The sequence below is a fragment of the Castor canadensis genome, chromosome 11, assembly GCF_047511655.1.
Source record: "Castor canadensis chromosome 11, mCasCan1.hap1v2, whole genome shotgun sequence".
Classification (NCBI taxonomy): Eukaryota; Metazoa; Chordata; class Mammalia; order Rodentia; family Castoridae; genus Castor; species Castor canadensis.
In genome coordinates, this window is record NC_133396.1 from 88,000,402 (window position 1) to 88,013,398 (window position 12,997).

The window sequence follows — 12,997 nt, forward strand, 5'->3', positions numbered from 1 at the left end:
ATACCTGGAAGAAGTTTATTTTTCTATTACACTAGGACATGCACATGAAAACTCTTTGAGAATGGTAAAAACTAAAATTGTTCTAGAAGTTATTTTCAGAATAGCTTCTTGGTAATAGTTTTAGATCCTGAAAGAAATTTGATTTTTAGATAGCTCAATTCACAAAGATGTAGAAATGTTCTACTTCAAAGAGACTGAATTAAATGTATATAAATGTTGCTAGTCTCACCTAATCATTATATGCACATATACAAGAAAAACACTTGGGATAAAGTGATATTTGGCATTATAAAATTCCTCTCAACCTCACTAAATAGGAAGGCATTAGTCTAACATTTAAAATGTACTCTAATGTACAACAGTGTTTTATCATGTAAATAAACCACTGAAAACCCATAGACCTTGCTGTAGCCTGTAACATACAGCAATACTTCTGTTGTAATTCTTGGGAAACTATGCCTCAAATGCCAGAGTATAACTGCCATATTAAAGAGGTAAGAACAGCCCCAGTGTAGTGTTCAAGGCACTACCTACCATGGACCTGGGTTTGCTGATGGCCACCAGACTAGTGAGGAAGTCTTCATCATGTAGTTGGCTGAAAACATGGGCGTCATAGGCTACCATAATGGAGATTTCTTCCATCATCTTGCCAGCTGACTTTTCCACGCAGCAGCCGCTGCCCCAGCTCCAGACCAGACTATCCCAGGAAAAATCCTACTGCAGTTCAGTGCCAAAGCACACACCCACCTAAGTTCAAGGGGGTTGAGTGTCAAAAATCCAGAAAGAAAAAGAGAAAAGCAGCTGCTAACACAGGTTTGTCTAGCAATTCACCCCCAGTAGAAAACTAAAGGAGGTCTCTTATCTATGCAGGAAGTATACACTATAAACACCTTCTGCATTCTTAACACAGCAGATGGAAAATTTCAGTTTTTGGAACTCCTCTTTAAAATCCAAAAAAATAGAAGACATGTTTCCTAACTAGAAATATCCTATGTCAAACTCCGCAAAATCAAAACCAAAAAGTTGATTTATGTTATGTTCTTGGTAATTTAAAAATTTGGTAATGGTTCATCTTCTTACTTCAGTATTATTTATATGAAGATTCTTCTTAGAGGAAAGGTAGACTTTCTTAATGCTTTTAATGCTTACTTTTTCATATTCTTAGAAAATAAATGGATGATAACCATTTAAGTTTCTGATAATTTATAGAATTCTTCATGCAGTTAAAATTTATCTCCTGAAGTATGAAAAAAAGACTCCTTTTTCCTTCTGATTATGTCTGTTTAAAAAAAAAGAAGTATCAAAATATAAAAATGAAACAATTCATTTGGGGCAGCAATACTAATTAAGAATCATTTCCCTTTCTTCCACTGAGAAAAAAACCCAAAAACCTTAAACAGAACGTTTTGTTGCTTCCAAAACCAAGACAAGAGTCTCATTTATAAACTGCTTTTGTCTTACAGATAAATGTTCCTGTCACCTTTTATATTTAAGGTTAGAGGTGTCTTTTAATTAATCAGCATACAGCTTGAACCGTTTGCTGGTTCTGGTAGCTTCAGCTAGCAGAAGTGGTTTGTAAAGTACAGCTAGAGATGGTATATGGACCTCAGTATTTCAAGATAAAAAATTTGGAAGCTACACACTGCAAGGTTGCCTCAATTTCCCAGATGTATTATGTATGCTATTTCTATTGAAAAAATTTAAGCAAGAACAGAAGACAAAGTTCCCCCCAAAATTCTTTATCCAATATTCCTAATAGCTTCTCTGCTTTTTACAGAGACACTGCCATACTATGAAAAATATTTTTTTGTTAGTATTAGAAATCAATTTGGAAATGTCTATGTAAAAATCAAAAGAAATACAACTGATAGCTATAATTTTTAGTCTGCATTACAATGGCAGGATGTTGTCTTAAATTTGTTTGCTTTTCAGAAAACAAGTAAACAAACTCAGATCTATAGCATCTATTTTCCCATATGTAACTAACATATCTTCATTTTCCAGAGATAAAAATACTTAACTAGTTAGTACCTTGTGCCATTTAAATATGATTAGGAGAGTTTTGTAATTTCTATATGCGTTCTAAATTAAAAGTGCTTGCACAGACATAAAAAAAATCTATTGCTAGGAAACAAGCACGTCTAATAGGCTTAAAACTATTACTTAAAAAATGCAGTATTTTAAATAAATCCTCAAGATTAAAACAGCTTCAAACTGTGTTTGACCACTGAAACTAGTAAAGCATTTTTTTATGTCATTTACCCCCTACAATGCAGCTTTGTGTTTAAAACTTTATTTTCATTATTTTTTTTGACCGTACATTTATCTTAAAGCTGACTAACCAAGTAAAACTTAAGTGGTAACCAGGAGACAATGCATATAGGCAATTCATACCTTTTAAGTTTCCTTTTATCTTTTCAGTAGTATTTTTAAAGGTACTGTAAACCTCTTCATGGATTCATTAGCACCAGAAGATTTCAATTTCTCTTGCAGCACAATTTTCTAGATGTGAAAGCAATTCCTCTTGCTTTCATATTTTCCTTTGGTACAGTGACTCAGTGCTTCCACGCACTGATATCTGAATAAGGTGCACTGACAAAGACACCTGTTGTGAAAGGTAATGAAACTACTTCCCATAATGCTCTACGCCCTGCTGGCAACCGCCCAGGGGCAAACAAGAACTAGCACCACATTTGAGCAGTCGCATATGTACCCAGAGAGTACATTCAGCGTAACAATAGGTAATCTTCCAAGTTAAGAAGAACATTTAACCCAAGAAAAAAAGCACCAGAAAACAATGGCAAACAGTACCTAGAGGTGCTACCTATTAAATTCATAAAATATTTATTTAAGACATCAGAATGTAAGTGCAAAAACATTTTTGTTTTTAAACATTTTTAGAAACATAATCAAAGGCTGTAATGAGTTTTAATTTTACATAAACGGAAGCTGGCAACTTTAAATAACTAAGCCCTTTTCGAATTCTACAAAAATTCTTAGACAAGTTTTTTAAAAAGCGTCTGACTTGTTACCTTCAAAAAGATTGTTCTCACTAGCCACAATGACTAGAATATCTCACTTCTAAATCCAAACGATCTTCTATCTTAGCCATAGTGTGTATTTATCCTGAAAAAGGATTATTTAATTTATAATCTTCATTTTTGTCACTCTTAAAATACACCCTAAAATATTACTGTCAGAGGCTAAGAAGGAAATTTTCTAGTATTTTCCTTATATGACTATGGTTCCAACAAAAAAGCATGCTCTTAGAAAACTTGTTCCTGAACTACTTGTCTGTTCCTAAGACATTTTCTACAGTGTAACAGCTCCACTGACACTCCCCCAAACTTCTGTAGCTTTTGTACACAGTCATATTTACATACAGTTTTTTACTCCCTGGGAGAACATCCTTCCTACACACCCACCATCACCACCACCCCCTGCCCCACTCCAGGATTGAGACCCATTGATCTCATAGTTGTTTACACCTGAGTTTCTGCAGGCAACTGCACTAAAAGGAGGAAGAAATAAAAGAAAGGAAAAAAGAAAGAAAACAAGGCAGAGGGGTGGAGAATTACCTGAGATCTGGGGTATGATGCAGGCACCATCTACTGCTATAATTTACCAGAAGATTGTGAATCAAACAAACTTGCGGCAAAAAACAGAGGCCTTCCTAACTAAATAGATGATGGTCCCAGTTTGAGCAGGAACTAGCTAGCTGTCTGTCCCAAGGCAAGTCATTTAACTTCCCTAGGTTTCAGTTTCCTCATGGTCATGTAAATTGAGAGGGACAGGCTTGATCTGTGGTTTTCACCTATGTGCAGAAAACATAAAAAGCTATGTGCCTCATTTCCTTTCACTAAATAGGTTTACTGGGGGAATTTGAAGGTGGGGATACTTTTTTAAATCTCTATTAGAATAAAAATCAAAGGGTAACATTAATTTTAGAAAATTAGTAACATTCTCCCAGAGTTGCGGTAGTATGTCTTAACAAATACAGATTACTTTGTACTCTAGTTGAGATTTAAAAAAAAAAAATCAACTCTTTTTGCCTTAAAAAAAGGTTCAATGGCAATAGCTATACTCTTCATTAGTTACATTATAATTTCTAATATTTCTATTCAGAGGCCAAACTAGCTATAAAATAATTTTCAAAAGCCTTTCCAGATCTTTTAAGACAAGAAAATTTTAATGGATAAAATACTTCCAGTAGTTTTTAAATGTTTTAAGATTTTACACTGAAGGAGTAACCCACTTCAGGGGCTGATTTTGTCCCAACAGTCATCTTTCTAGTACCATACTTTTAAAACAAAAACATACTTGATTCCTACTGAATAAGTAGAAATCAAACAACGTATCTGGTCTTTGGAAAACATCTGTTCTCAAATGTCAACTCTAGTAACAGGCAAAACAAAAATCAAGAAAAACATGAATAAGATGTGGACATTTAAAAATTACTGTGTTCTCCCCAAATACAGAAAGCCAAATAGCTTTATTGTGGGAAGAGCATTTTGTTATCCACTAAAGCAGCAAGTACATTAAAGAATGACCCCACCTAATAAAAAACTGTCTCACCTCATGAGAGTGGCTATAAAGGCTCTTTCGCCAAGTCTCAGGTTCAACTTGTTGAACATTCTCATCATGACAGCCATAAAATCAGAATTAGATGGGTAAGGAGGACAAAACATTCAGGGCAGAAATATAGCCTAGAGAGCAGAGTCCCCCACATGTACAGGCAGAGCACTACAGAAACTTTGCTCCTCCTGCCCCAGTGACCCCACATCTAATCACTCACGAACAACCTTACACATGTTCCAAAAGAACTCAATATAAACATTCATTAACTATTCATGACTTAGTGTTAAGGGATCTCCAAAACCACAAAATGTTCACAGGATTGACACAGAAATAAAGAACTATAGGAAAGACAAAATTTTCTGAGTACTTTTATAATCACAGATAACAATATATTCCAAGGAGGTTTCTATCTACACTTAGGAGTGCACATTAAAAAACCCAAATGCTCTAAGTGGGATATAAAGGGCAAAAGATGTGAATCAGAAACCCTAGAACAACAGAAGAAAGCTTTTGAGAATATTTTAGATTTTGGAATAGTCTACTAATACCTATGGAGTTTTTACAATGGGAAAAGAACAAGTACAAAGATAAGTGAAATCTTAGTTCTCTTTAAATTTATGCAAAGGTAAATGAAAACACCATTATTTTTGTGCTGAATTCCAGCCATTAAGGTCATTCTTTCCTATCTTTGCTAGCAATTGTTAGGCAAATTCAAAACTTCAGAAAACATAGATTCTTTTAAAAACGAACTAGAAAAGAAAATCCAGTGGGACATAATACTTGCTTACCAGGTATACAGAATATCTTATTGCCTCATTTACTTCTTACTACAAAGAATGAGGGTGAAGTAGATTCCATACAATGAAAGATCTGTAACTCTAACAATTCAGCTTTTCACCTGAATTACAACATGAAAATCCACAGCCAACACATTCAAATTAAACTTGACCCAACAAAATTAAGTGTTCAAGTGCTCCTAAGCATTTGCTGAAGTTTGCTATCATCCAAAATAGCATTTTAGACACCTTAAAAACATTAGTATTGAGTGAAGAAGGGTTAATACAGTAGAAATAATATGTTCTCATGTATGAAAATGGAAAAATTGGACCGGTTCAAACTATTTTAAGAAGGAGGGAGAGAGATAAAGGAGAATGATGGAGGGGGTGAATTTGACTAAGACATATTGTAAGCACTTTTATAAATGTCATAATGTATCCCCAGTACAATAATGTGACAATAAAACTTTTCAAATATAAAAATTAAAAATTAAACATGAGTGTTGCTTTACCATGTTTCACTTTGAACAGAGTATACCACTGAATTCTACTTACAAATAACTTTATCTTAATTTATAAAGCATTTAATAACTAACAACCAAATCAAACCATTTCACGTGATACATTACATTCATTTCAGGGGGGGAGGTAGTGTTAGTACTGGGGTTTGAACTCAGGGCCTTAAGCTTGTTAGGCATGGGCTCTACCACTTAAGCCATGCACCCAGTCCTATATTCATTTCTTCACAAGATTAGAAGAGGGGGTTAGGGAACAGCAATAGGGTTTCACTCAAGTGCTCACTAGATGATTCCCTTTCCATAGGGCTCTCCAGACTCAGCATTAGGTTATATACTGGTTATATTAGCTTACAACTGCGGACTTGGATAAAATCTGGCAGTTAAAACTTAAATGAATTTAACTAGATATGGTGGTACAAGCCTGTAATCTTAGCACTTGGGAGGCTGAGGCAGAAGGATAGCAAATTTGAAGCCAACCTGAACTATATAGTAAGAACCTGACTCAAAAAAAAAAAACAAAAAAAAAACCAAGAGATAGAGAATAAAAAGAAAAAATAAACGGTAAATTTGATGGTACACAAACTATAGTTTTTTTGAAAAAGCAATCTTGTATTTACTAAATGAGCAGGAATGACAGAATTTAGACATATAATCTGGTTATAATAATATTTACTAAACATTTTATAATTATAGTAATATGTAGTTAGGGGCCTATTACTCCCATGCCTTAGACATGTAATAAATTTTGTGGGCTTTTTCCTTTTTAAAAAAATAACAGCTAAAGCCAGTTGTGATGGTTCACACCTGTAATTCCAGCACTCAAAAGAAGAAAGGCAGGAAGATTAAGAGTTCAAGGTCAGCCTGGGCTACACAGGGAGATCCTGTCTCAAAACAAAACACTAATATGAAGTGGCTCAAGTGGAAGAGTGCCTGCCTAGCAATAGCAAGGTCCTGAGTTCAGATCCCAGTAACACCAAAAATAAAATAAAACAAAATAAAAACCCGCTAATATTCAGTAAGTACTATGGCTTCACAATGTATTATAATTATTCTTGTTTGATGAGGTAACTAATGTGTGGAGAAGTTTAATGATTTGACTCAATTCAGATAGCTAGAAATAGAGCTGATTGATTCAAAACCAGCATGCATGTCCTTCACACTAAAGGACAATAAGAAAGGAAGCAAACTTCACAGCCCAATGTAGTGATACATGCCTGTAATCTTAGCTCTTGAGTCTGAGGTCAGAGAATTGTGAGTTTGAGGTCAGCCGAGACTACATGGCAAGACCTTGTGTCAAAAAGCCAAGGGAAAGGGATGTAACTCAGTAACAGAGCATTTGTCTAACATGCACAAAGCCCTAGGATCCATCTTCAGTACTGCAAAAAAAAAAAAAAAAGGTGTTGGGGGGGAACATGTCTGGCAAATGTTCACCAGAATGGGCCAAGTGCTAGACACTACTGCTCCTCAAATCCTGTGTTCCTCCTTCACACACACACACACACACACATTTCAGAATACAAAGCAGCCTATGTTGTCTGTCAAGAAATACATTAAGTCAAGTAGAAATGTAACAGAATGAAGTCCTTCTGCAGACAGAGACACATTCATGAGAAAGACAGATTGAATTTGGATGGTCAAAGTGACTTTTTTTTTTTCTTACAGGGTAAATGAAATTAGCCTGGTCAAAGTGGTAAATTAATGTTGGCAGGACACAACAAGAGAAAAGGTTTCAAAGGCAGATCTGAATAGACCTGAGGGAAGCTTCATATATATAACATATAGGCCAAGGGGCCAAGGGCAGTTCTCAAAGACTACCAGGTTTTTGCCTTTCTAGCCTCCATTTTTGCCATGAGAAGAGGGATGTATAACATAATGCTTAACATAGACACTATAGAGTTTAGAATGACATGGTCTGATACTTGACTTTGCAATCACTGGCTGTGTGATTGTCTTAGTCTATATGGGCTGTTACTAGAACAAAATTACAGAGATGAGGTGAATTTAAATCAAAAGTAATATAAAAAAAAGCATAAAAACTGACACATCAAGCAACAGAACAGAATGGAGGACTTAGAATTAAACCCACTCATTTGTAGCCAACTGATTGTCACTGAAAGTGTTAAGAACTCACATTGGACAAAGTACAACCTTTTCAAATCAGGGCACTAGACAAACTGGGTATCCTCATGAGAAAAACTGAAACTGAACCTCTTCTCATGTGAGTTATAAAAATCAAGTCAGAATGAATTACAGACTTAAATGAAAACTGCTAGAAGAAAACATGGGGGAAATGCTTCAGGACATTTGAATGGGCAAAGATTTTTGTAGAAGATCACAGAAGTATAGGAAACAAAAGCAAAAACAGACAAATGGGGTTGAATAAAACTAAAAGGCTTTTGCAGAAGGGATTCCAAGATGGCGGCTAGAGGGAGGAAGCAGAAAGCGACCCTCCTATAGTGAAATCTTGGAGAGACGCTGGAGACACACTTTGCAGGCATAATCACGGAGAAAAGGCATAACTTTGACTCCTCCACATCTCCAGCCGGTGCAGAGAATCTCCACTTCACGTTAAACGGAGAAACGAGGAGGCCCCAGGGGCCGCCAGTGGCCGGCGCCCATACGGCTTGGGAAGACGCGGACCAGGTGAGCTTCGCGGTACTGCGGTTCCCCCACAGACAAGCCTGGGCTAGAGCAGCATAGCCCCCTGGACAGACTGACCTCCACCCAGGAAAAAAAAAAAAGAGAAACTGAGTACTAAGCAATAAGAACAGTTAAGACACGCTGGAAAGAGGGTGGGGCGCCCTGAGCGCTGAAGATTGGGGGAAGGGACTCCTTCCCGGGACTGTAAATAAATGAGCCGGGCGGGCCAGAGAGGCTCTGGTGGGAGCGGGGCGCGCCCAGCAACAAGGAGCGGGGACGCTTGTGAGAGGAGGGAAGACCCACTTCCCACGTGAACTGTAAATAAACACGCAGGCCTGACAACGCGGGGCAGTGTCGCCTTTCCCAGTGCTTGGAAAGGGAAAAGCCTGTAGCAGAGGCTCCCGCACAGGAGAACTCTGAGCAAACAAAGCCTGTGGGACCAGGTGAGTGCTAAGCTCACCCCAGAGATCTGCATAAATGAAGCCGCCAGCTACAGGCTGAGAGCAGCAGTCAGGTAAGCCACAGTTGCAGATACCACTCTGACAACTGCCTCCAGACGCTTTTTTTTCTTTTTCTCCCTACCTTTGATGAGAGAACAACCGAATTACACCTGCAAGCCGAAAAACTTACTGAAACTGTATTGAATTTGAACTGGGGACACTTGGTGGGGCTTTTTTTTTTTCTTCTTCTGTGTGTGTGTGAGTGTAGTTTTGTTCTACTTTATGCATCCCCTTTGATAGGACAACTACAGAACAACATCTGAGGCACCAACTCCAGGACTGGAGATTGAGACGGACATCCAAATTATTAAGACTGAAATTGCATTGCATATAAACTTGGAAGTTTTTTGATTTTTTTTTTAAATTTTCTATTTTCCATTTCATTTTAATTCATTTTTATATATAGATATTACTTTCATATACTTATTTTTTATTTTTTTTAATCTTTGATTTTCAATCCTCTCTCTGTCTCTATATTGTCTGTTCAGCTTACTGTTGATTAGTACACTAACACTCCCTGTTTATACCTTTGAAACTCTCTTGTCTGACACCTTGTTCTGCTTTCTCCCTCTTGTCTGTATATTTGTTTTCTCCTTTACTTTAACTTCTTGCTTTCCATCTCAGCTCACTCTTCTATTCTCAATATTACCAATGTTATTATTACAAGCTAGAAAATACTTAATTACACACAGTACAGGGTCAGTAACAACACCAAGGACAATGACAGGAAGACAGAAAAAACAAGGAAACCAGTTTCCCCACAGCAAAAAATTAGTACAGAAACCAGAGGGGAATGAAGAGAACAAAAACTCAGATCCAGACTCCAACAAAATGAAGATAAACTATGCCAAAGGACCCAATGAAGCCCACAAGAATAATTTAAAAGAAGACTACTACAAGTACTCAATGAGAATTTTATAGAGATGATACTGGATAGGGTCAACCAAAATGTACAGGAGACACTCAAGAAATTCCAACACAATAAAAATAGAGAATTTGAAAAAGCAAAAGAAGAAATAAAGGAAACCATAGAAGCACTGTATAAACACCAAAGTGAAAGAGAGAACACAATGAATAAATGGATAAATGAACACAGGACAAAAATAGACAACAATAAAGAAGAAAACAGCCAGGATATGGAAAACCTCAGAAAAAAGAACGAAACAGAACTGCAAAACAAAACGGAAGGCCAATCCAGCAGAATAGAACAAACAGAAGACAGAATCTCAGAACTTGAAGATGAAATGTAATTAAAGGAAAAACTGAAGAACTATTAATTAAACAACTCAAGACCTGTGAAAAGAAAATGCAAGAACTCACTGACTCCATCAAAAGACCAAACTTGAGAATCATGGGCATCGAAGAAGGAGAAGAGGTGCAAGCGAAGGGACTGCGTAATATATTCAACAAAATAATAACGGAAAATTTCCCAAATCTAGAGAAAGATATTCCCATACAGATGCAAGAGGCCTCCAGGACACCAAACAGACCAGATCAAAATAGAACTACTCCACGACATATCATTAAAACAACAAGTTCAGAAACTAAGGAAAGAATATTGAAGGCTGTAAGAGAGAAAAAACAAGTAACATACAAAGCTAAACCCATCAAAATCACAGCAGACTTCTCAACAGAAACATTAAAAGCAAGAAGAACGTGGGGTGAGATCTTCCGGGCACTGAATGAAAATAACTTCAACCCCAGGATACTCTACCCAGCAAAGCTATCATTCAAAATAGATGGAGCAATAAAAGTCTTCCATGATAAGCAGAAACTAAAACAATATGTGACCACAAAGCCACCATTACAAAAGATTCTGCAAGGGATCCTGCACACAGAAAGTGACACCCAACTTAACCATGAAAAGGCAGGCAGCACCAAACCACAGGATAAGAAAAAGCAAGACAGTAGAGAGTAACATCAAGTTAGGTACACACAATCAAACCTTCAAACAACTAAGATAACTAAATGGCAGGAATCACCACATACCTATCAGTACTAACGCTTAATGTTAATGGACTTAATTCACCCATCAAAAGACGCCGTTTGACAAAATGGATTAAAAAAGAAGATCCAACAATTTGTTGCTTACAGGAGACTCATCTCACCGACAGAAATAAGCATATGCTTAGGATGAAAGGCTGGAAGAAGATTTACCAAGCCAATGGCCCCCGAAAACAAGCAGGAGTAGCAATACTTATCTCTGACAAAGTAGACTTCAAACCTACATTGATCACACGAGATAAAGAAGGGCATTCCATACTAATAAAAGGGGAAATAGACCAAAAGGAAATAATAATCATCAATCTGTACGCACCCAATGTCAACGCACCCAATTTCATCAAACATACCCTGAAAGACCTAAAAGCATATATAAACGCCAACACAGTGGTTGTGGGAGACTTTAACACTCCATTATCATCAATAGATAGGTCATCCAAACAAAAACTCAATAAAGAAATCCAAGATCTAAAATATGCAATAGATCAAGTGGACCTAGTAGATGTCTACAGAACATTTCATCCAACCTCTACACAATATACATTCTTCTCAGCAGCCCATGGAACCTTCTCCAAAATAGATCATATCCTAGGGCACAAAGCAAGCCTCAGCAAATATAAGAAAATAGAAATAATACCATGCATACTATCTGACCACAATGCAGTAAAAGTAGAACTCAACAACAAAAGTAAAGACAAAAAAACATGCAAACAGCTGGAAACTAAATAACTCATTACTTAATGAAGAATCATCGATGCAATAAAAGAGGAAATTAAAAAGTTCCTAGAAGTCAATGAAAATGAAAACACAACCTACCGGAACCTATGGGACACAGCTAAGGCAGTCTTGAGAGGAAAGTTTATAGCCATGAGTGCATATATTAAAAAGATTGAAAGATCCCAAATCAATGACCTAATGATACATCTCAAACTCCTAGAAAAACAAGAACAAGCAAATCCCAAAACAAATAGAAGGAGAGAAATAATAAAAATAAGAGCTGAAATCAACGAAATAGAAACCAAAAAAACCATACAAAGAATTAATGAAACAAAAAGTTGGTTCTTTGAAAAAATAAACAAGATCGATAGACCCCTGGCAAACCTGACTAAAATGAGGAGAGAAAAAACCCAAATTAGTAGAATTAGGAATGCAAAAGGGGAGATAACAACAAACACCATGGAAGTCCAGGAAATCATCAGAGACTACTTTGAGAACCTATATTCAAATAAATTTGAAAATCTACAAGAAATGGACAGATTTCTAGATACATATGATCATCCAAAACTGAACCAAGAGGAAATTAATCACCTGAATAGACCTATAACACAAAATGAAATTGAAGCAGCAATCAAGAGTCTCCCCAAAAAGAAAAGTCCAGGACCTGATGGATTCTCTGCTGAATTCTATCAGACCTTTAAAGAAGAACTGATACCAACCCTCCTTAAACTGTTCCATGAAATAGAAAGGGAAGGAAAACTGCCAAACACATTTTATGAAGCCAGTATTACGCTTATCCCAAAACCAGGCAAAGACACCTCCAAAAAGGAGAACTATAGGCCAATCTCCTTAATGAACATTGATGCAAAAATCCTCAACAAAATAATGGCAAATCGAATTTAGCAACACATCAAAAAGATTATTCACCACAACCAGGTAGGCTTCATCCCAGGGATGCAGGGGTGGTTCAACATACGAAAATCAATAAACGTAATAAACCACATTAACAGAAGCAAAGACAAAAACCACTTGATGATCTCAATAGATGCAGAAAAAGCCTTTGATAAGATCCAACATCATTTCATGATAAAAGCTCTAAGAAAACTAGGAATAGAAGGAAAGTTCCTCAACATTATAAAAGCTATATATGACAAACCTACAGCCAGCATTATACTTAACGGAGAAAAATTAAAACCATTCCCTCTAAAATCAGGAACCAGACAAGGATGCCCACTATCTCCACTCCTATTCAACATAGTACTGGAAT

The 12,997-nt window shown here is 36.6% G+C and overlaps 1 protein-coding gene across 12 annotated transcripts in view; it reads right to left on the minus strand.

Moving 5' to 3' along the window:
* The window catches only part of Rabgap1l (RAB GTPase activating protein 1 like), a 750,530-nt gene that overhangs the window by 85,688 nt on the left and 651,845 nt on the right, over positions 1-12,997 (minus strand). The window contains exon 1 of one of the 12 annotated variants that reach the window (XM_074047418.1): positions 535-1,225. The exons of 10 other annotated variants lie outside the window; for them this stretch is intronic. In XM_074047418.1, the coding sequence (XP_073903519.1) occupies positions 535-645 (111 nt within the window). In that variant the 5' untranslated portion in view covers positions 646-1,225. Of the gene's footprint in view, positions 1-534; positions 9,996-12,997 lie in introns of those variants that run through there. One more of the 12 variants, XM_074047420.1, reaches the window with a different exon arrangement.